Source organism: Ranitomeya variabilis, chromosome 3, assembly GCF_051348905.1.
Source record: "Ranitomeya variabilis isolate aRanVar5 chromosome 3, aRanVar5.hap1, whole genome shotgun sequence".
Lineage (NCBI taxonomy): Eukaryota > Metazoa > Chordata > Amphibia > Anura > Dendrobatidae > Ranitomeya > Ranitomeya variabilis.
This window is the reverse complement of record NC_135234.1, coordinates 401,796,254-401,820,899: the sequence shown is the minus strand read 5'-3', so window position 1 is coordinate 401,820,899 and position 24,646 is coordinate 401,796,254. Positions and strand designations below refer to the sequence as shown.

General features: G+C 42.3%; 1 protein-coding gene across 2 annotated transcripts in view; it reads left to right on the top strand.

Moving 5' to 3' along the window:
* The window catches only part of TUBD1 (tubulin delta 1), a 55,435-nt gene extending 31,641 nt beyond the window's left edge, over positions 1 to 23,794 (top strand). The window contains exons 5-9 of one of the 2 annotated variants that reach the window (XM_077296193.1): positions 4,644 to 4,875; positions 6,076 to 6,240; positions 7,321 to 7,455; positions 19,909 to 20,092; positions 22,019 to 23,782. In XM_077296193.1, the coding sequence (XP_077152308.1) occupies positions 4,644 to 4,875; positions 6,076 to 6,240; positions 7,321 to 7,455; positions 19,909 to 20,092; positions 22,019 to 22,121 (819 nt within the window). In that variant the 3' untranslated portion in view covers positions 22,122 to 23,782. Of the gene's footprint in view, positions 1 to 4,643; positions 4,876 to 6,075; positions 6,241 to 7,320; positions 7,456 to 19,908; positions 20,093 to 22,018 lie in introns of both variants that reach the window. The other variant, XM_077296194.1, reaches the window with a different exon arrangement.
* Positions 23,795 to 24,646: the final 852 nt, after the last annotated feature.

Genomic DNA, 24,646 nt, shown 5'->3' with positions numbered 1-24,646 from the left:
TCAAAGTTTTCCCAATTTTTCGGTGTGACTGACCTTAATTTCTTAAAGTAATGATAGCCACTCGTTTTTCTTTACTTAGCTGCTTTTTTCTTGCCATAATACAAATTCTAACAGTCTATTCAGTAGGACTATTAGCTGTGTATCCACCAGACTTCCGCACAACACAACTGATGGTCCCAACCCCATTTATAAGGCAAGAAATCCCACTTATTAAACCTGACAGGGCAGACCTGTGAAGTGAAAACAATTTCCGAGTGAGCATAGCAGTCATCAAAGCAAAAGGTGGCTACTTTGAAGAACCTAGAATATAAGACATAATTTCAGTTGTTTCGCACTTTTTTGTTAAGTATATAATTCCACATGTGTTAATTCATAGTTTTGATGCCTTCAGTGTGAATGTACAATTCTCATAGTCATGAAAATACAGAAAAATCTTTAAATGAGAAGGTGTGTCCAAACTTTTGGTCAGTACTGTACTTCTCCCAATATCACACTTTTCGACTACAATATTTTATTCTGCCTCCCTGGAACAAGTCAGTGGACTCCTTGGAGCATCCCAAACCATCTCCCCATTTATGTTAGCAGGGATTTCTCTCTTGTGCGTGTGTTGTTCTGGTTGCCTATGGTAAATGTATTTTTTTTTATTCTTCCCGGGGTTCAGACTTGTTTTGATTTTATTGACTATTTCCACAGATAAGAATCGTAAAAAAAATCAATGCAGAAAAAAAACATTCATTAGTATAAATCCTATTTTCAGTCACAGAATTTTTGCAATAAATAACTTGTGATACCATATTTAGTCACCTTTATGACCACTCTTTGAAATCCCCCTCCCCCACCCCCACTGACTTCATCATGTGCAGTCCCCCTCCCCCATTCACTTAATCATTTGCAGTCTCCCTCACTTCATCATGTGCAGTTCCCCCCTCCACTCACTTCACCTTGTGCAGTCCCCCTCCTCTCCACTTCATGTGCAGTTCCCCTCCACCTTCCCCCTCACCCAGTTTATTCATTTGAAAAAGGGAAAAAAAAAAAGTTTTTCATACTTACCTCACAGAAGATTCTCTGCAGGCGTAGCTCCGCTTCTGGTGTCTTCGTACAAGATGGCGCGTACACGCTGTCACCTGACCGGAAGTCCAGAGGGCGGAGGGAGGTGGAGCTGCACAGCCACACAGGTTAGACGGCCGTGTAGCTCCGAGAAAGCTCCCACCACCAAGGTGTGGACCGCGCCCAGATTCTCATTGCATGATGGGGCCCGGCGAGCAGAAGCGTAAGAGGCGGAGCCTGGTCTCCCCTTTGTACTGCTGCTCACCGTGCCCCATACAGCAATAAGGGCATTCTGGCAGCCCTGAATGTGGGTGTATCGAGCGGGCTCAGGAGTTGCACTTCCTCCACAGGGTACAAGTCCTGGCTGTGTTTTCCATCCTGCATCTGCCGCTAACAGCAGCAAGCAGAGGAAGTTTAGATTGCTGCTGTTTAACCCGTGAAGTGACAACAGTCTCTGACAGTGGCGCAATCCCTGTGGCGTTTTTTGGGCGTCCCATCAGTTTTCCTGCAATTTTATTTTAATAGGGACAGTGGGCTACAATGGTACCCGAGGGGCCTGCTGAACGCCCCCTGAGCTGCTGACTTGATGCTCCTTGAAGTTGCAGGCTGGGCTTTATAGAAGATCGTGATTTTTACTATCTAATGCAGCACCAAAATATTGCAGTATGTAGTACAAGTGATTAAAAAAAAAAAAGTTTTTAAAATATAATAAAACAAAAATAAATCAGAAGTATTTGAATCCTCATGCCACTTTTCCCATTTAAGAATAAAGAAATAAAACAAGCATATTTTGTATTGTTGCATCCGCATAAAATGCTGATCAACATATAAACTTATTTAACCTGTAGGATAACGCCGTAAGGGAAATGAAATAGAAAACAATCAAAACATTTGAAATTCGAAATTCGCCACACAATGATGACATTAAAAACAAGACCCTATACAGCTACATTGACAAAAATATTAAAAAGTTATTGTGTCTCAGAAAATGGTAACACAGACTAAGTTTTTATTTATTTACAGTTAAAGGGAATATATCTGGGACTAAATGGGAATGGGGCTAAGCACTGATTGGTAGGTAGTTGCCAGCTACCTAGTTCTTCTGCCATGTGCTGATCTCTCATGGATTACAGCGGTCGCCAGGGGCGTAACAATCACGGGGCCTAGGCTGAGAGAGATTATTACAGAATGGGTGACAAGACTGGGGAAATCGGTACAGAAACAGGCACAAGATAGACCATGTTACAGAGAGAGGACAGGAAGGGGGACATTATTACAGGAGGGTGCCATGATGAGGACACTATTACACAAATGTCTTTATAGGATCTAGAACACTACAAAGGCCCTTGCATCTGACCAATGTAGAGGTGGGAGTCCTGGTCCAAATTTTGCACTGTGGCCCATGTGGTCATAGAACCACACCTAGTGGTGATTCTCACTTCCTATTACATTGACAGAGAAGTAATTTTTCTTCTGCTCTATCGATGGGGCGTCACTGCTGATGTCATGTTGATTTAACAAAATATGAATCTAAAATTGCAATGAACAAACTGCTACAGAGGAGAGAAGACCCTGGTCTTGTGGGCTTAGCCTACAGGGTAAGGAGGAAAGAGACCGTAGGTTTGGGAGGGGTTGCAGCAGCTCTGGTGGTGGCGAGGTAACAGCAAGATCATTGCAAGCAGTCAGCTTTCTTGAAGAGCTGGGTATTCAAGTTCTGTTTGGAGGTTCTGGATGTTGGAGACAATCGGACATGTCCAGGCACAGAATTCCAGAAGATGGGTGATGCTCAGGAGAAGTCTTGAAGGTGAGGAACATACCAGGGTGGAGAAGAGGAGGTCTTGTGGGGACCAGAGATTATGGCGATAGATGTCGGCAGATTAGTTTGGAGATATATGGAGAATACAGATTACAGATGGCTTTGTAGGTCAATGTTAGTAATTTAAACTGAATACGTTGGGAGCCAATGAACAGATTTGCGGAGGAGTAAAGAGGGGAGAGGAGGATTTATCAGGCAGCAGAGTTGAGGATGGACTAGAGTGGTGTGAGGGTGTTACTTTGGAGGCCGCAGTGGAGGATACTACAGTCGAGGCAGGAGATGATGAGGGCATACACTAGTATTTTACCAGATTGAGGAAGGGCCGAATTCTGGAAATATTTTTTTTTTGTAAATCTTTATTTATAAATTTTTATAATATACATGCGTATAACAATATAGCAGTAATGCTCAGATTATATTGCACTAAGATATAGAGACATATGTGCTATTGATCTGAGACTTGCAAAGAACATGTCAAAACAAAGAAAATAAAAGAAAAAAACACAGTAACCTAATTCAGGCCATTAGGTAAGAATTCATTCCAGATCTAATGATTAATGGAACGGCTGGAACTTACTTGAGAGGATGTGACATTAGGATTTCACACTGGTAAGGATCAATTAGTTTGGTACTAAAAGGAGAGTAAAGACTATCCTTTATGAGGGATTAAAACGGGCTGCCAGTTTGGGTAACAGACTCGACCACTGCGGCACGGACCACAGAGGTAAAACGAGGGAGAGGTCCTGTCAAGAATGTATGAACTAGATAATACATAAGAGGAAAGGGGAGGGACAAGTCATTTTAAATGGTGTGAGAGTGCACTGTCCAGGGAAGCCATGTGCGTTTGAATTCTGGTAATATTTTTAATTTGGAGGTGCCAAGAGTTGGTGAGGGCTTGGATGTATGGTTTGAAAGACAGGGCAGAGTCAAGGGTTAGTGGAAAGTTGAACTTCTCAATTATGGAAAAAAACATAAAACTTAGTATTGGATTTGGGTCATTATAGTCCTTTTTTCTCCGCAAACTTTGATGCTGTTCTAAACAAGCCAGTATCAATGATAACAATCTTGCATCTGATATAACCACCAATGTTGCCTTATGACAACAATGACTACAGGGGATGCTCATTTTTAGATGAGGAAGCATAATCCCATTTACTCATTTGCATTTTTTTTGGTACATATTGGTTACTATGCCTCACTCATGATGCTGCATATGTTTTACTGACAATACTTGGCTTTAGAGTAATTTTCTATGGGTATTTTGACAAGGTGATTGCCCAGGCATATGTGTTGATAAGGTTATATAATGGTACCCATTTGTCCTCCAACAATGATCTCTTCAACTGCAACAACATTTTGGGCACTGTATATTCTGGCATTTGGTGAATAGTGACATGCCCTGTATGCAGTTATTATCATGAGGGTATAATCAGTGGCTTGATAAACCACAAGCACATCCTGAGGATCTATATTTTTGAGTTGTCCTGGTCGTATAGATTATATCCTCTATCAGAAACTATAAGCCTACAGTCTACTGGGTCATGTGCAATAGGACCCCCTTCCCCCTATCTTTTGTTTATGATTTAGGGCCCCCCTCTCCTCAATACCTAATAAAGGTTAAGTTTTAATATATCCACCTACTATCCACATCCTTTTAGCCTCATCACATACCATTCCTTATTGAAGAGTACTTCACGCTACTGTTATTTTTTTTGTAGAAAATCTCTTTTTTGATATTTTCTTATTATAAATGTTTAACCAGCCCCCTTTTTGCTCCTAGGTCATTGTTCAGAATTACAACTCCATTTTAACGCTCTCCCACCTCTATCAATCTGCCGATGCTCTTTTGGTTCATGAGAATGACATTATCCACAAGGTCTGCTCTCAGCGGATGAACATCAAGCAGATATCCTTTCGGGATGTTAATAAAGTCATTGCACACCAGCTTGGCAGTGTATTTCAGCCTGCATACACAGCAAATGATGTCTCACACTACAGTAGGAATCCTCTGGGTATGTGAAATGGTATATTATGTGCCACTGATTCGAGATCATAAAGTAACACTATAACAATAATCTTTATTTTTATATAGCGCTAACATATTCCGCAGCGCTTTACAAGTTTGCACACATTATCATCACTGTTCCCACTGGGGCTCACAACAGGGCCGTATTTAGAGTTTCTGCTGCCCTAGGCACTTTTAGTGCTGCCTCACCCTTTGGTGAGTATGATACTATCGGCAGTGACTTTGGCAAGAATCGCTGATGTGAAAGTCGCCTTTTGCAGCAGATCGGGCAGTTTTTCTGCATCTGGCGCGTAACGGATCTCTTACGGCAACACTGCCATTTGGCCTCATTCATTCCCTATGGGATTTGCGGCACTTGCCATGATCTGGCAAATGCGGTACCATACCTCCCAACTTTTGAAGAAGGGAAGGAGGTATAAAGTTTGCGGCGCGCGTAGTGCGCCGCGGCAAATTTTAGGCCACGCCTCTGACCACACCCATTTAACAACTAGTCACACCCATATCCACGTCCCAACCACAGCCATTTAGCACTGCTGATCACACTGTTTTATATACAATAATTATAAACAAAAAAACATATGGCCACAGTGCTCCATACTGTATAATGGCCACACATGATGCTCCATACTGTATAATGGCCACACGATGCTCCATACTGTATAATGGCCCCACATGATGCTCCATACTGTATGATGGCCACACACAGTTCTCCATACTGTATAATGGCCACACATAATGGCCACACATGATGGCCCACAATGGTCGGGAGGTGACCCAAATTTTATAAAAAAAACAAAAACAAAACAACAAACCTTGCTCAGGTGCCGCCCCCTGCATTGTCCCCTCCCTAGTCACTTGCCCTCACGTGCCTAGTGGCAAATACGGCCCTGGCTCACAATCTAAATTCCCTATCAGTATGTGTTTGGCGTGTGGGAGGAAACCAGAGGAAACCCATGCAAACATGGGGAGGACATGCAAACCTCTTGCAGATGTTGTCCTTAGTGGGATTTGAAACCAGGACCCCAGCGCTGCAAGGCTGCAGTGCTAACCACTGAGAACACTAATCTGCAATCTGAAATTCCAATAAACTGGAAACATTATTTTATATTGAAATCTTTTAAAATAATGCGTACTATACTTGCTTTCGTCAGATTTGCTAATACACGCTTTTTCCCTTACTTCTCAGGGGAACTAATGGAGAGCCTGGTTCCACACCCGGAATTCAAGATGTTAGGTCTTCGTAACATTCCTCAGATGTCTGAACACTCCCTGGCGTATAGCACATTTACTTGGCATGGTCTCATCAAACATCTGAGACAAATGCTCATTGCTGATGCAAAAATGGAAGAAGGTGCGAGCAGTCATGTAGCGGAGCTTAAAATAAATACAGATAACTATGCAGCCTGAATGTGTGTTCTTGTAAGCGTCGTGGGTTTATTTATGTTGGATATTGCTCTGGTGACTTTGGCTAGTTCAGTGGAAAAAATACTCCTTCCACATACAGTAAAGAAGCATCTTTACTGGCATATAGTGTGGTTGCAGCACCCACAATCCACACTCCACCAAAATATTCGACATTAACTCCCATACTAAAACAGACACTTCTCAGAATCTGTGTCCTCAACTAGACATGCAGTTGGCACTCGGTGCTCTTTCGTCTGTCTTGGGTCATTTTAAACTTTCGTGTTAGAATTTAAGCTCTTTGGAAACAAAAATAATCAACTATTGCGTATGTATATGTGTGTGTCTAAAGGAACCTCAGATGTGTCCCCAGTAAAAAGTTCAGGGTCAGTAAGAATAAAAATGTTGAAATTGCTATTATTTTACATGAAAACACAGTCAATCTAAATTAGTATATTTTTAAATGAAAGGGGATATCTAGTATCATCCAGAGTCGCATTGGAAGTGAGCAGAGCCCATCAAGTTACAACCCCACACACTTGCCGAAGCTTGTGCATGTTCTGCAGATATGTCTTATTCATTAGAATACGAGACTTGCACAATGCCAATCCGTCGTGCACATGCCTTGTACTCTTAAAGGGTTTATGCAGCTTCAGCCTGTCTATGAAAATGCCTTTAATTTCTGCACTGTCACAAAAATGTTGACATCCCCTTTTTTTTCCTTCCCCAAGGTTGCAGGTATTATGGAGACAGCCATGATCTTCAGGTTGTTAAAGCCAATCATGTAGTAATACATGATCAATAGATGGGCATTGTCAAAGAGGTCATTGACTTTCAGTAAGTCAATTAATCAGATATTTTCTCTGACAGGGACGAGTATAGAGTCAAACTTGGCTCAACATCGCAGTGGTAGTCAGGCACAACACCCAGAACTTTAAATTAAAAATTCAGATCTATAAACCATAGATAAGTTATTCTTAAGAGTAAAACAATAGTTACATAACTTAAGAATTCTCATTTTAATCTTTAGGCATCAACTGGCAAGTTCAACTCCCGTCTGAGGAAGCCACAGGAAGAAACTCTTTGACAGCTGGGCTGCAGATCAACAAATCTGTAGCAAACCTTGCTATATTCCGTGGAAAAGACATAGAAGGTGCTTCACCCGGTGAGTCTTGTATGACATTTATAAAATATAATTTTTCTATGATTATACAGTACTGTGCTTATTGCTGATTATATTTTTTTTATTTGTGTGAATAGCATACAGTGGGGGAAAAAAGTATTTAGTCAGCTACCAATTGTGCAAGTTCTCCCACTCAAAAAGATGAGAGAGGCCTGTAATTGACATCATAGGTAGACCACAACTATGAGAGTCAAAATGAGAACACAAATCCAGAAAAACACCTTGTCTGATTTGGCAAGATTTAATTTGCAAAATATGGTGGAAAAATAAGGTTTCTCCTTGTGGACTGTGACATACCAGCTCTGGCTTGTTAAGGTAAGGAGGCTTATTCGCCATGCAATGCTCCTCTGGGAAATTTAATATGCATATTGCTCCTTCAGAGAAAAAGAGGACTTGAACTCTATAGCGCCACCTGTTGGAAGTAGCGATCCTACAAGTCACGATCAACCCGTTAATGAGTCTTATAATATGACTTAGGATAAAAGCCAAATCAGTATCTCAATTTGCAGACACGGTATTTCGGGCTGTTGGCCCTCGTCAGGTCTTACCACTTAGACCTCACTCCAGAGCCTCTCACCTAGCCAAATCAGTTCTCATGCTTTGCACTGACGAGGGCCAACAGCCCGAAACACCGTGTCTGAAAATTGAGATACTGATTTGCCTTTTATCCTAAGTCATATTACAAGACTCGTTAAAGGATTGATTGTGACTTGTAGGATCGCTACTTCCAATAGGTGGCGCTACAGAGTTCAAATCCTCTTTTTCTCTGAAGAGGCAATTTGCAGGTGGAAAAATAAGTATTTGGTCATTAACAAAAGTTCATCTCAATATTTTGTTATATATCCTTTGTTGGCAATGACAGTGGTCAAATGTTTTCTGTAAGTCTTCACAAGGTTGGCACACACTGTTGGTGGTATGTTGGCCCATTCCTCCATGCAGATCTCCTCTAAACCAGTGATGGGTCATTCCATTTCAAGTGATCCAAATATGAATTATTTTTTTTACCTGACGTCTTTAGATTTTTTTTATTTTTTGCTTTTATGAAGTACAACTTTAGTTAATTACAAATTAAAAGTTTTGAATTTTTTTCTTCATCAGTTAATTATTTACAGATTTTTAAAGTTTTAAAAAAGCGCCGATTTTGGCCTGGTATTTTTTATCATATCTCGGGCTAGAATTAAGATATAGAGGTGGGAGAGGCATCATTTTTCTCAGAACGGTACCGGCTTTCATTTGATATGTCACAAGACTATGTTTCTTTATATTTTGTTTTGGTGAAATCAAATTAAACATTTTGATGCGCAATTCTGAAAAAAACTTATGTTTTAAATTTGTGAAAACATGCATGTGTGTTACTTGTGTCCTTGTTTATATTTATACAGGGATTCAACTTGGGACCTATCAAATTTGTATTTTTTTTTAAGCCTTGAATCATCTGATTTTATGTTTGTGTGAGTTTCTTCCCTTTTTCTTTTCAAATTACAACTTATTGCATTCAACATTTATAACAACAACAATAAAGAAACGCAAAAAACAACTACTGAAGTGCCAGAATAAATACATCTTAATCATCATAACAACTTGCTCAGCATTTTCAACCTGAATTCATTGAACAAGCCAAAAGATAAAAGGTGATCACATCCTCAAGTGTGATTATCTAAATACAGTCTGATCCTAATTATATGTTAAAAACAAGAATAAAAGAACCAATATTTTTACCACCTATTTATACATGGAACAATTTTTTTCTACTATATCACTAAACATGTCATTTCTGAAGTGTTTAAGAAGAATAGTCCAGTAGTTAAATCCTCGTACTATAAAATATGAACTAATCAAACAATTAATAGTAGGTTTTTACACTGGCCTGTTATCATCAATGTGTCCCTTTTAGTGGGTGAAATGTCATCTTGTCCATAAGCGCTCACTAGCAATGGCCGTTTCCTTCTGTGTCAGAGTATGGACGGCTGTCATGGTGCTCGGCTCCCTCCTGAGTTATATCTGTTTTTTGTTCACTTTTACAATGTCTGATTTTCTTGGATACACAAAGGACGGCGCTGGACCAGAAGGTACAGAAAACTCCTTTCTACGTCTTCATTTTCACAATCTTTGGAGAGTTCAGTAGCCGCCAGCAACGATCATATTCACAGGTCACATAACCAGTTGTGTCATCCATTGCCGATCTCGTGCCGCCTTCTACCACGTCATGGACGTCACTGTCTTTATTTCCACTACATGGAATGACAGTCCGGTGTTGCTGAGTCCCTGTGATGGGTTCTGCTTCCTGTAACCGATATAACAAACTCTCCTCCTCTACGTAGTCCTGGTTTGTACAATACATGAACTGGATGTTAAGAGTATTTTTCTCCCTCCATTTGAGGAGTTGCATCGGTGTTAAGATTTGGTGTGAATACGGCCTCTGGAGACCCGAGCTGCCGGCCTGTCATCTGCTCTGCAGTCACTGTCTACCCCTGTTCTATCTCAGGTTTGGCCCTAACAAAGCTTCTCCTCTGTCCTCTCCTGCTTCTAAGCTCTAAAATAATAAAATAATACAGGAATATCTATCAATCATGGATTATTTGGTAAATATGGACCCCACACTTCTACACCACAGGCTGAACAGACCTGAAATCCAGATTTTTGAACTGACACTGTAATAGTTTTATTTTTTAAAATCTTATCCCATCATGATACCAGCTTGTATTTTGGTGCAGAAGTGGCTAGGAGCATAACAGGCACATGTGCAGTTTTTGAAATTTTTAAATTAAACGTTTTTTTTCGGAAATGCATTTTAAAGTTTTGCGTTTGCTTTCACATGTGTAAAATATTATTAATGATACTCTTGTGACATATCTGGTGAAAGCCTGTACAGTTCTGAGCAGAATGGTGTTTATTTTGTTTCTCTATCTCTTTTCTAGCCTGAGTTATGGGGAGAAATGTAAAGGCAGGCAACACCGAAATTCGCACTTTTTCCGAACTTTGAAAATCAATAAAAAATAAAAAAAAATCTAGAATTCTTTTTTTCTTCACATTTTGCATTCTCTGACACACTATTACCAAATAACAAAATCTCAAAAGAATTAAAAATATAGTGGTAAAAATCATTGGTTCACTTGACATGGAATGACCCTGATGTTTTGGGCCTGTTGCTGGGTAACACGGACTTTCAACTCCCTCCAAAGGTTTTCTATGGGGTTGAGATCTGGAGACTGGCTAGGCCACTCCAGGGCCTTCATATGCTTCTTACGATGCCACTCCTTCATTGCCCTGGCGGTGTGATTGGGATCATTATCATTCTGAAAGACCCCATCCACGTTTCATCTTCAATGCTCTTGCTGATGGAAGGAGGTTTGCACTCAAAATCTCACAATACATGGCCCCATTCATTCTTTCATGTACACAGATCAGTCGTCCTGGTGCCTTTGCAGAGAAACAGCCCCAAAGTATGATGTTGCCACCCCCATGCTTCACAGTAGGTATGGTGTTGTTTGGATTCAACTCGGCATTCTTTCTGCTCCAAACACGACAAATTTTGTATCTGCCAGACAGTTCTACTTTGGTTTCATCAGACCATATGACATTCTCCCAATACTCTTCTGGATAATCCAAATGCTCTCTAGCAACCTTCAGATGGGCCCGGATATGTACTAGCTTAAGCAGGGGGACACGTCTGGCACTGCAGGATCTGAGTCCCTGGCGGCGTAGTGTGTTACTGATGGTATCCTTTGTTACGGTGGTCCCAGCTCTATGCAGGTCATTCACTAGCTTCCCCTATGTGGTTCAGGGATTTTTGCTCACCGTTCTTGTGATCATTTTGACCCCACGAGGTGATATCTTGCGTGGAGCCCCAGATCGAGGGAGATTATCAGTGGTCTTTTATGTCTTCTATTTTCTTATTATTGCTCCCACAGTTGATTTCATTACGCCAAGCTGCTTACTTATAGCAGATTCAGTCTTCTCAGCCTGGTGCAAGGATACAATTTTGTTTCTGGTGTTCGTCGATAGCTCTTTGGTCTTCACCATAGTGGTGTTTGGAGTGTGACTGAGGTTGTGGACAGGTGTCTTTTATACTGATAACAAGTTCAAACAAGTGTCATTATTACAGGTAATGAGTGGAGAACAGAGGAGCCTCTTAAAGAAGAAGTTACAGGTCTGTGAGAGCCAGAAATCTTGCATGTTTTTAGGTGACCAAATACTTATTTTCCAGCATAATTTGCAAAATAAATCTTGCCAAATCAGACAAGGTGATTTTCTGGATTTGTTTTCTCATTTTGACTCTCATAGTTGTGGTCTACATATGATGTCAAATACAGGCCTCTCTCATATATTTAAGTGGGAGAACTTGCACAATTGGTCGCTGACTAAATACTTTTCTCCTTCGCCCCATTGGGGGACACAGGACCATGGGTGTATGCTGCTGCCACTAGGAGGCTGACACTAAGAGAATACAGAAAACCAGTTCATGCTTAGTGTCCGTAGGAGGCACATGGGTCTGGTCTTCAGACCATAATTTTTTATTTTATTTTTTATTCAATTTTTTTACCTTTTACCATTTTCTAAGAGGAATATAGGGGCGACGGATCCTTTCAAGGGCCCGATCTCCCCCAAACCAACAACAGGCGGGAACGTGGAGTGTCGTCTCCACATACCCCCTCCTGCACCATGCAAGCCAGGCCTGAGCGATTTTAGGGGTAACGGTTCCCTTCAGGGCGCCGATCTCCCCGCACCAGCAACAGATGGGAACATGGTGTGTCGCCTCCATGTACCCCCTTCTGAAGCCAGGCTACAGCAGGACAACAGCCCTGTCCCATCCTAGGGGTGTCCTTCAAAAGGACCAAGCGTCCTCATAGCATGTTTGCCAATCACGCCGAGCTTCAAGACATAGTTCGGCAGCATAGAGAGGGGCCAGACAAACGCTTCACAGCTCAGAAGCCTCTTGAGGCCAGATACCCTTTCTCATCTGATCGACGTAAGCAGTGGGCGGAATCCCTCCAGTGGATCCACCTTTATTTCGCTTGGCCTCCAAAACCCTCCTATCCTTGCCAGACGGATCCTCCATTAACCCCTTTCTGCCATCGGACGGAATAGTACGTCCGATAGCAGAACTCCTGCTTTGATGCGGGCTTCAGCAGTGAGCCTGCATCAAAACTGGGACATGTCAGCTGTTTTGAACAGCTGACATGTGCCCGCAATAGGCGCAGGCGGAATCGCAATTAAAAACTCTGACAGCGGCATTTAACAAGCGCTTCCGGCCATCCAGCCGGAAATGCACGCGCCGGTGATCGGGGGTCAGCGGTGCGTCGGCATAACAACCAGAGGTCTCCTGCAGACCTCTATGGTTGTTGATGCCAGATTGCTGTGAGCGCCACCCTGTGGTCGGCTCTCATAGCAGTGCTGTAATTTAGCTACACAGGGGCAATCTGAGCATTGCCCCTATGTAGAAGAAGCTATTGAAGCATGGCAAAAGAAAAAAAAAAATGTTTTTAAAAATATGAAAAAAAATTTAAAAAATATTAAAGTTCACTCCCTTTTTATCCCATTCAAAATAAAACACTAAAAAAAAATCAAACCTACACATATTTGGTATCGCCGCGTTCAGAATCGCCCGATCTATCAATAAAAAAAACTAACCTAATTGCTAAAGGTTGTAGCGAGAAAAAAATGCAATAACGGGCGATCAAAAGAACGTATCTGCACCAAAATGGTATAATTAACAACATCAACTCGGCTCGCAAAAAATAAGCCCTCACCCAACCAGAGATCACAAAAAATTGAGACGTTTGTAATTTTTTTTTTTTACCACTTAGATAAAAAAATAACCTAGACATGTTTGGTGTCTATGAACTCGTAATGACCTGGAGAATCATAATTGCAGGTCAGTGTTAGCATTTAGTGAACCTAACAAAAAACCCAAACAAAAATCAAGTGTGAGGTTGCACTTTTTTTTGCAATTTCACCGCACTTGGATTTTTTCCTGTTTTCTAGTACACGACATGGTAAAACCAATGGTGTCATTCAAAAGTACAACTTGTCCTGCAAAAAATAAGTTCTCACATGGCCATATTGACAGAAAAATAAAAAAGTTATGTCTCTGGGAAGGAGGGGAGCGAAAAACGCGAAACCAAAAAAAGCTCCAGGTGGTTAAGGGGTTAAAGATCCCACGGACCGCGTGATAGACAGTTTTGCCCGTTCGGTCTTTGAGGCTTCAGGCTCGGCACTCTCTCCCTCCTTCGCCTCGACATGGCCGTGGTATCCTGGGTAGATTCTCTGAATAGGGCCATACAGAATAGTGATCTTCCCCAGAGGCAGCAGATCTGGCCAATCAGATCTCTTTGGCCTGGGACTATTTGATAAACGCATCCCTGGACGCGGCTAACTGCGCTGTGCTTGCGGCATCAAACGCGGTATCTATTAGATGGGCGCTATGGCTCAGGGAATGGCGAGCAGACTCTTCATCCAAGAAGTCCCTAACCTCTCTGCCTTACCAGAGCGGTCGTTTGTTCGGAGAGAGGCTGGACCAGCTTATCTCGGATGCCACAGGTGGGAAGAGTAAGTTCCTCTCCCAGCAGAAAGTTAGGCGACCTTTTCGCCGCCAGCTGCAGACACATTTCCGGTCCTTTCACAGCAATCCCGGTCTCTCCATCTGAAGGTCTTCCAGCAGATCTGCCATTGCTGGGGGACCCCTTACGTGGACCTGAAGGCGTCAAGGTTAAATGCCAAGGTGCCCGAGTTTGTAGCTCCGTCCCCTGATCCAGAAGCCATCGGGGTAGACGCACTGGTTCTTCCGTGGTGTCAGTTTCATCTTCCATATGTGTTTCCCCTGTTGCCGTTGCTTCCGAGGGTCATCAGGAACATGAAAACGGAAGGGGTCCCAGTGATCCTGGTCGCTCCGGACTGGCCACGTCAGGCGTGGTATGCAAAGTTAGTGCAACTAGTCGCCGACTTCCCCTGGCGACTACCGGATTGAGCGGACTTGCTCTCCCAGGACCCGATTTGCTACCAGAACTCAGGGGCCCTGTGTTTAATGGCCTGGCCCTTGAATCCTGGGTCCTAACCCAAGCTGGTTTCTCCCAAGAGGTGATTACCACAATGATTAATGCTCGGAAGCCTGTATCGGTACGCATCTATCACCGCACCTGGAAAGTCTTTTTCACTTGTTGAAGAGACCACGGTCATCCTCCTCTTGTATTTTCCATTCCCACTATTTTGGAATTCCTTCAGTCCGGCCTGGACTCGGGCCTAGCACTGAGCTTCCTCAAGGGGCAGATTCTTTTTTTTCAGTGCAGGATTGCTTCCAAGCCGCAGGTGAGAACTTTCTTTCAGGGGGTCTCCCATGTGGTACCTCCCTATAGAGCACCTTTGGACGCCTGGGACCTTAACCTGGTGCTAGGTGTTCTACAGCAGTCTCCCTTCAAACCGCTACAGGACGTCTTGCTAACGCACCTTTCATGGAAGGTCGCCTTCCTCGTCGCGGTAACGTCAATCAGGCGGGTTCTCAGACTGTCTCCGCCCTTCTTGCCAAAAGTAGTTTCCTCCTTTCACCTTAACGAGGACATTGTCCTACCCTCATTTTGCCCAGCACCGGTACACTGTGTGGAGAAGGCTCTTCATACTTTGGATCTTGTGAGAGCTCTCAGAAGGTATGTTTCACGGACGGAGTCTTTTTGTCAGACTGACACGCTGTTCATGCTCCCGAGGGCCACAGGAAGGGACTAGCCACTTCAATGTCGACAATAGCCAGGTGGAGTCACTCAACAATTCAGGAATCTAACCGCATCACAGGCAAGCCTACCTCAGCGGGGATCAAGGCACATTTCACTTGGTCGGTGGGCGTTTCTTGGGCCATTCGGCACCAGGCATCGGCAGAACAGGTTTGCAAAGCTGCGACCTGGTGCAGCCTGCACACATACTTGAAACACTACAATGTCCACACTCAGGCCTTAGCAGATACAGAACTGGATTCTGCAGGCAGTGGTAGCGCATCTTTAGACAGTTGGTATGTGGGGTTTAATCTGTTGTGTCGGTTTTCCCACCCAGGGACTGCTTTAGGATGTCCCATGGTCCTGTATGCCCCAATGAGGCAAAGGAGCAACAGGGATTTTTTTGTACTCATCGTAAAATCCTTTTCTCTGAGCCACTCAATGGGGGACACAACACCCACCCTGTTGACCTGATGGCTATGTTTGTTCTTTGGTTTGACATGTTGTACCTGTATTTGATGGTTATGATCTCCGACTGCTTTGTCACTGAACTGGTTCGGGCTGGAGCCAGTGGTAGCTGTATACTGCAGAGGAGGAGCTAACTTTTTTGTATTCACTTTGTGTCAGCCTAGTGGCAGCAGCATATACCCATATACCTGTGTCCCCCAATGAGTGGCTCGGAGAAAAGGATTTTACAGTGAGTACACAAAAATCCCAGTTTTTTCCCACCCACTGTATATGGGACATTTTTTCCAAATGTATACATTTCTGATATAGTCACAAGATAGATGTTTATTTCCAGTTGTAATGATCTTCTGGTATATCATAGATGCATGTGAGATGATGTTGGTTATTGATGATGGTCCACCACTAATTTCCAAACATTGTCAAATTGGCTTATAATGTATAACATCCATGTTATGTCATTGTCACTTGTTAAACCTCAAAGTATTCTTTCCCCCAGGAAGGATTCAGAGCCTTTTTTTGCAGTCTGAGGGAGACTATGTAATAGGACTCATGAATGAGTCTGAAGGTTGTCGGGTTTACAGTAAAAGCTTGTGCTATTAAAAAACATGTAGCGTGGCTCCACGTTTTAGAGCTAAAAGTGTTCAAGTTATTTTTTGGTTTTAATCTGTAGTCATACTGCATGGACACAGATGTAAATGAGCATTCCATATCAAATGTTCCCAGGTGCTTTATTAGCGCCTTCCCCTCATTAAGACATGAATTGGCACCCTGGGAAGAGGTCCAAAGGTGTGGAGGAGACTCAGGAGCTCCTACCACACGTGGCAGATACTGGCTATATTACTTAGCAAGCATCTGTACCTAGCAGCCTTGGCTGGAGCAGAGTTCTGGATTCTGTTAACCATTTAGATGCCACTGTCAATCTCTGAACGAGAAGTTTAAGTGCAATGCACACCAGGCCCCATCAGCCCCTCAGGACACGATCACTGGAAACTGTAGGGGTTACTATGACAGCCAGGAGTCTGCTGAACACCCCCTCTCTCGTCACCCCTGTGCAGCTCAAACATCGGAGACCAAGAATTTTCACTATATACCGCAATAGTCTTCTATTGCAGTATATAGTATAAATGATGAAACAATCACAGATGCAAGCAATGTAAAATAAAAAAAAATGAAAACATTAAAAAATAAAATATAGCCTCAAATTACCCATTTCCCCATTTAAAAAATGTAAAGAAAAAAAACCAAAAGATTTTGGTATCACCAAGTCCGTAAAAGTCACCGCTCAGTACATGGTGAGCTGCTGCTATAATCACGACCCCGCACTGACTGACAGCCAGCTCTAATGCTAATGGCCCCTTACCAGCCTGAGAATACCCGCCCCCAGCTGTCTGCTTTAGCAAGGCTAGTTGTCAATCATGGAGGGGAACCCACGCTGTTTTTTTTAAATTTATTTAAATAATTTAAAAAAACGGAGTGGGGAACCCTCTATTCTTCATAACCAGCTTTGCAGCCCCCAACTGTGAGTTGTGCCTGGCTGGTCATCAAAAATACAGGGGAACCAACACCACTTTTTTTCTTTCTCTTTTTTTTTTTTATTATTTATTTACAGCAAACCCGAACAGTAACATGGACTTCCTGGGTGAAGTCCATGTTCGGTGTCCGTGCCCGAACAGAAGGTGTTCGGTACGGATGCTGAATTTTACTGTTCGGGTTCGCCATCTCTATTCAAATTATGCAAGTTCAAGCCCTCAAGTGGGACTAAAATAAAAACTGTAAAAAAAAAAATAATGTTAAATGTAAAAATAAATACCGTAAATGCATTTTATCCTTATCAGTTTCTTTAGTACATGAAATGAAAAATTATAAATGGCATTTCCATTTTATAACGATTCCAGCTATAACAATGTTACACTAGCTATCACATAGAGTGAGCATTGTATTTAAAAAAAAAAAAAGGATTGATAGTTTTAATTTATCTACCTCAAAAAAGTGAATAAAATAAAAATTAACGTATCTCAAAATATATCCAATGAACACATCAACTTGCGCCACAAGTGAGCTGTCATACAGCTCTGTTGATGGAAATAAAATACAACAAAATATAGCTCTGTATAGTTTGTTATGCACAGAAAACCTATACAAATTTGGTATGGCCACATATGTACTGACCCAAAGACTAAATTTAGCACATCAATTGTAGGTAAAGTTAAAAAGGTGATTTTATTATAAAATACAACTTGTCCTTCCCAAAAAAAACAAACTCTCTTATGATGACTGTCATCTAAGCAATCAAACCACTATGGCTTGGGACACCGTAATAAATAAAATCCCCCCAAAAAATGCTTTGTCCTTGAGGCTCAAAATAGCTGTGTCCTTTAAAGGGAGGCCCCAGACCGGACCGCGACGCCCACCGCAGCGAGACCGCCCCTGGGTGAGTATAATCTAACCTCTTTTTCTCATCTTTCAGGATACATCGGGGGCTTATCTACAGCATTTCAGAATGCTGTAGATAAGCCCCTGATGCCGGTGGGTTTAGCTCACCTTTGATTTTGGGGGTGACAGGTTCCCTTTAATACAGCTGTATTATCATAATGGAATTTTTGCTTAAGGGTATGTGCACACATCAGGATTTCTTGCAGAAATTTTCCTGACAAAATCCGGACATTTCTGCCAGAAATCCGCATGCGTTTTTTTTTTTGCGTTTTTTTCCTGACACTCCAATTTAATGGGAAATCCGCAAAAAATCCGCAAAAATAATGAACATGTTGCTTCTTTTCCGGAATGCGTTTTTTTTGCGGAAAAAAACGCAACATGTGCACACAAAATGCGGAATGCATTCTAAATGATAGGATGCATAATGTATGTGTTTTTTATGCAGTATTATGGCGTTTTTATCAGGGAAATCCGCAAAAAAACTGCAAAAATTCCTGAAGAAATCCTGACGTGTGCACATACCCTAATATAAAACTTTAACAAAAACCTAAAGAGATGAACTGGAATATAAGTTGGTGTACATACAGCGCATGTTCACACTGGCAACTAAACAGACAAAAACCTAAGATAAAACATAGCAAGCAAATACCCTGCAGTAAATGAATCGCAATAACACATGACAACACAGGGTGGTTAGTTAACATAATTTTGAGAAGAAAAAAAAACTATGTAAATGCCAACCCACCACACCATAGTGACCCTATTTGGGATAGTCCTAATCTCTAGTATTAAAACCTAACCATTTGTTAAGCGTACATGTGGATAAAGGTACCTTCACACTAAGCGACTTTGCAGCGAGAACGACGACGATCCGTGACGTTGCAGCGTCCTGGATAGCGATCTCGTTGTGTTTGACACGCAGCAGCGATCTGGATCCCGCTGTGATATCGTTGGTCGGAGCTAGAAGTCCAGAACTTTATTTCATCGCTGATCACCCGCTGTCATCGCTGGATCGGTGTGTGTGACACCAATCCAGCGATGTGTTCACTTGTAACCAGGGTAAATATCGGGTTACTAAGCGCAGGGCCACGCTTAGTAACCCGATATTTACCCTGGTTACCATTGTAAAAGTAAAAATAAAAACGCTACATACTCACCTTCTGATGTCTGTCACGTCCCCCGCCGGCGGCTTCCCTGCACTGAATGTGTCAGCGCCGGCCGGCCGTAAAGCAGAGCACAGCGGTGACGTCACCGCTGTGCTCTGCTTTACGGCCGGCCAGCGCTGACACATTCAGTGCAGGGAAGCCGCCGGCGGGGGACGTGACAGACATCAGAAGGTGAGTATGTAGTGTTTTTTTTTACTTTTACAATGGTAACCAGGGTAAATATCGGGTTACTAAGCGCGGCCCTGCGCTTAGTAACCCGATGTTTACCCTGGTTACCCGGGTGCTGCAGGGGGACTTCGGCATCGTTGAAGACAGTTTCAACGATGCCGAAGTCATTCCCCTGATCGTTGGTCGCTGGAGAGAGCTGTCTGTGTGACAGCTCCCCAGGGACCACACAACGACTTACCAACGATCGCATCGCTGGTCGTGATCGTTGGTAAGTCGTTTAGTGTAACGGTACCTTAAGGGCTGAGAAGGACTGAGGCACTTGGGTTTTAGCATAAAACTTTACAACAGGACATCTTGCCGAGTTCCATCTGACTACAGCGTATTGTGACCGCACCATTAGTGGCACTGTAGCGGTATTTCTGTGGTGCCATCAGCACTGTAAGGCATCACATGTCATGTTGATCTTTGACAATTGCGTTTTCTGTCTGATTTCATTGCAGAGGGCTTCAGAGATCCAGCATTGTATACTTCTTGGTTGACACCGGAGGATTCCTTTAGTATTTGGAAAACACCAAGAGCTTTTAACAAATACGAGAAGTCTGCCACTTTAATGAGCAACAGTCAAGGCCTCCTGAAGCCTTTAGACAACATTGTTGGAAAAGCATGGAACATGTTTGCTTCAAAGTAAGAACCTTGTTGCTTTATCCCTCATCCTCTTTTTTTTTTTATGTTGGAGGGCCATAATGCTGGCTGAGTGTGTGTGTTCTAAGGAGAGAAAGCAGCTGTCAGACCCCTCTGGCCATAGATTACACCCCTCTAGAACAAAAGGAGATGGCAGTAAAAATTAATCTGCCCTATTCTTATCTCTAACATTTGACATCTGGAGGCTTCTATACATTTTATATTCACTTCCAGGCCCTTCAACATTGGTGGGCTTCAGCCGGATTTACTCTGAAAGTGTTCTGTACAGTTGTGACTCGCCCATAAATGATATATCCTATAATGCTTAAATAATACCTTGCCTACTTCCCACCACAGTACATCATGGGGTCAAACAAGCTCCACATATTAGCCCAAACGCTCAATATAAACTTTTATATGGTTACCCAAATATCACGGCCATGCAATTAATATAACCATGTTAGAAAGTGGCACAGTACGGTATATTATTTTGATATTATATAATAATGTAACAAAATGGCAGTTTTCTGAATTAATATCAGTGTATTGTAGCCAAACAGCCGTACCATATAATAATGGATTACATATAATCTTACAGGGTTCAGTACTAATACTCAAAGATAGGGAAATACAGTGTCTAAATAATACATAGAGTTTATATCATTACCTTGTGGTCAAGGGATTAAATACCTCATGATCAGCGGGTTACCCGCCACCCCAGGCTTCAGCGTTGGTCTAAAGGCCGCAAACTGAGTGCAGTCAGCTCATTGAGGTTAATCACGTTTGATATTGTCTTCCTATACCAACTGATCCTATAAATCAGTGCCATATTGAAAATAAAGGGGACTGTGCATTTTTCTATAATAGCTGCACAGTCCTCCTTCATTGTGTTTGGGCAGAGTGCTTGAGGCTGGGGTCCCACGAAGAGTTTGGCTTGCGGATAACACACAGCCAAGATGTGGCTGCCATACAACAGCTTTATAAAAGTTTACTTGTCTTTCTACTGATGGTTAGTCCAAATCTCTTGCCTGTTGATAATGGCCACGCTTTTTGCATAAACGTGCATCTATTAACAGTAGGCCAGCAAGTAGTAAAATAGTGACTCAATTATGTCACTATATGAGTGGTCGTAATCATGGATACCTAAACTACTGCAATGCCTGCACATGAGGAAAGTGGCATAACTAATCAAGGAGAACTATACTACATTTCTAATAATTGGACGTATTTGTTAATATTATTACACCTACTATATGCTGGGATAGGATCTTGGAGATGGGATTACACCTTTAAAGCACCACTTCAACTAATTTTTAAAATGTTAGAGTTGCAGTGGTGCCACCAACATAAAGTCCCTGACCCTCATATTATACTCACCAGCCGCTGTCTTCAGCTTTTCCCAGCACCACTCCTACCCCGATCTTCCATCTTGTGACCCCAACTTCTGACTGACAGGAAGTCAGAGATAACGGGCACACCTCTCAGTGTAAGTCTATGAGATCCTGCTTCTGGCCTTGTTCTGGCACCCATAGACTTACATTAAGTTGTGATTTCCGGATTGAGAGGGAAACACTGGAGTGATCCGGCAGGTCACAAACTGCAGAAGACAACCACAGCGGCTGGTAAGTATGAGACTTAAGTGCGGGGAACGTAGATTAGTGGCACCACTTTGTCGATGCCGCTGTTTAAGGGCTTGTTTTCTATGAGTGGTGCTATAACATATTGCATTAGAATATAAAAAGACTAGATTAGATTGAATACAGTCCGTGGAGTAACCAGACCTTCTAAGTCAATGAAAAATCAAATACACATAAATAAAATCGGTGTCTAGAGTGACACCACACAAAAGCAAGGTTTTACAGATCAACTGCTTCCAGCTTGGAAATATTACTTGGGTGGAGTTACTCATGAGTGATTTTTCTATTTCAGAGCATATGTTCACCAATACACAAAATATGGCATTGAAGAAGAAGATTTCCTGCAGAGTTTTACAACACTTGAACAAATTATTTCCAGTTACTCCACTTTATGAGTGCAGTATTTATTCCCATGATATGATTATTCTGCTTGTTTTATAGCAGGATCTGCTGCTCCGAAGTGAAATGTATCAGCTTTTACTAGAAAGATATATTTTTAATAAATCTTATTTATTCTGCCTTTGTTGTCATTACTATAAAAAAGAGTGTTAACTAGATGGAAACTACAGTCTGCCAGATTGTTGTGACCAATGCAGCTACTAAATAGATTTTCTGTCTCAGAAGTTTATGGCACAACCACAGGATACGGCATAAGTTATTAGTGGACACTGACAGAAGATGCCCCTGTGGAAGAACTATGTAAGGGCCCTTTGCAAGTCATATAGCCCATCGTAATACAAAATTCCACGGGCTCTGAATATGGAAATGGACTCCATTACTTCTTAGGCCCCTGAATGATGGCACAGGTTACAACAATGGTATGACCACCCTTGCCATATATGTCTGATCGATCCTGGTCCCACTGTGAGTAAAATGGGGTTCGATACAGCTCTCTACGTTCACTTCTATGGAAAGTCCAAAAATTGCTAAGCATGGACCCACATCCTATAGTTATGTCATAATTTTCTGAAAAGGGAATACAACTTTATCCCCTTCCTGCCACTGCCATTTTTGTACTTTAATTTTTTACTTCACTTCTTCCAAGAGTAATATTTTCTTTTCTCTGTAAAATGGCTGTATTAGCGCTTGATTTTTCCATGTGTTGCAGTTTTGAATAGCACCATTTATAAACTAGCACTGATCTACTTACAATATGGTTGATTGACTCTCGTTAAAGGGGTTGTCTGGCCTTGGACTACTTGTGAATTTTCATAGTGCACAATGTGCGCTGTGAGTATTGTCCAGGACCAGTGGCGGGTGCATGATCACATGACTAGATAGGCATGGCCTCTCTAAATATGGGGGTTTCTGTGTAGAGGTGCTAGATTTAGAGCAAAAAAATTTGAACTGACAAGACACGTGTATTGAGCGAGGCAGGACATGTCTAATTTGAATGTGGCCAGAAGTATGCAGATTGCATACTTGTAATGACATGATTGCCCACTCCCGGCAGCGAAGAATCCTCACAGTGTACATTCGCAATTGAGATACTGATTTGGCTTTTATCCTAAGTCATATTGCACGACTCGTTAAAGGGTTGATTGTGACTTGTAGGATCGCTACTTCCAACAGGTGGCGCTATAGAGTTTAAGTCATCTTTTTCTCAGAAGAGGCAATTTGAATATTTAATTTCCCAGAGGAGCATTGCACGGCGAATAAGCCTCCTTACCTGGACAAGCCAGCTGGTATGTCACTCTCCATAAGGAGAAACATTACCCCCTAGACCACAGTGTACATAGTGACTGCAGACGTGTAGGCTAAGGCTGCAAAATCTCTTTAAGGGCTCATACCCATCACTGTTTAAAAAAAAAAACACTGTCTGATATATGTCCAGAAAAGTGAAATGAGTGTCATGCGATTTTCTTGCAAGTACAATGTGATTTTTTTTAACACTTAGCATCCGAATGACATCTGATTTGCATACGAATGCAATCCGACTGCAATGTAATTTTACCATGAGAGCAATTCTGTCACTTAAGGTACCGTCGCACTAAACGATATCGCTAGCGATCCGTGATGTTGCAGCGTCCTGGATAGCGATATCGTTTTGTTTGACACGCAGCAGCGATCAGGATCCTGCTGTGATATCGCTGGTCGTTGCTGAAAGTTCAGAACTTTATTTGGTCGTCAGATCGCCGTGTATCGTTGTGTTTGACAGCAAAAGCAACGATGCCAGCGATGTTTTACAATGGTAACCAGGGTAAATATCGGGTTACTATGCGCAGGGCCGCGCTTAGTAACCCGATGTTTACCCTGGTTACCAGTGTAAAATGTAAAAAAACAAACAGTACATACTCACCTTCGCGTCCCCCGGTGTCCGCTTCCTGCACTGACTGAGCGCTGGCCGTAAAGTGAAAGCACAGCACAGCGGTGACGTCACCGCTCTGCTGTTAGGGCCGGCACTCAGTCAGTGCAGGAAGCGGACGGCGAGGGACGCGAAGGTGAGTATGTACTGTTTGTTTTTTTACATTTTACACTGGTATAACCAGGGTAAACATCGGGTTACATTTTACACTGGTATAACCAGGGTAAACATCGGGTTACTAAGCGCGGCCCTGCGCTTAGCAACCCGATGTTTACCCTGGTTACCCAGGGACCTCGGCATCGTTGGTCGCTGGAGAGCTGTCTGTGTGACAGCTCTCCAGCGACCAAACAGCGACGCTGCAGCGATCGGCATCGTTGTCTGTATCGCTGCAGCGTCACTTAGTGTGACGGTACCTTTAGTTTTTCAAGGAAATGTTCTTCAAGATTTATATATGAGAGATTAGATAGATATACAAATAGAAATAAATAGGTGAGTGAGCTATATGAGTGTTTTGCGTGTGTAGTTTACTGTACATATATTTTATTACTAAATAAATTATTTTCTGAAAAAAATGGCGTGGGGTCCCCTGAAATTTTATTAACTAGCAGAGGGAAA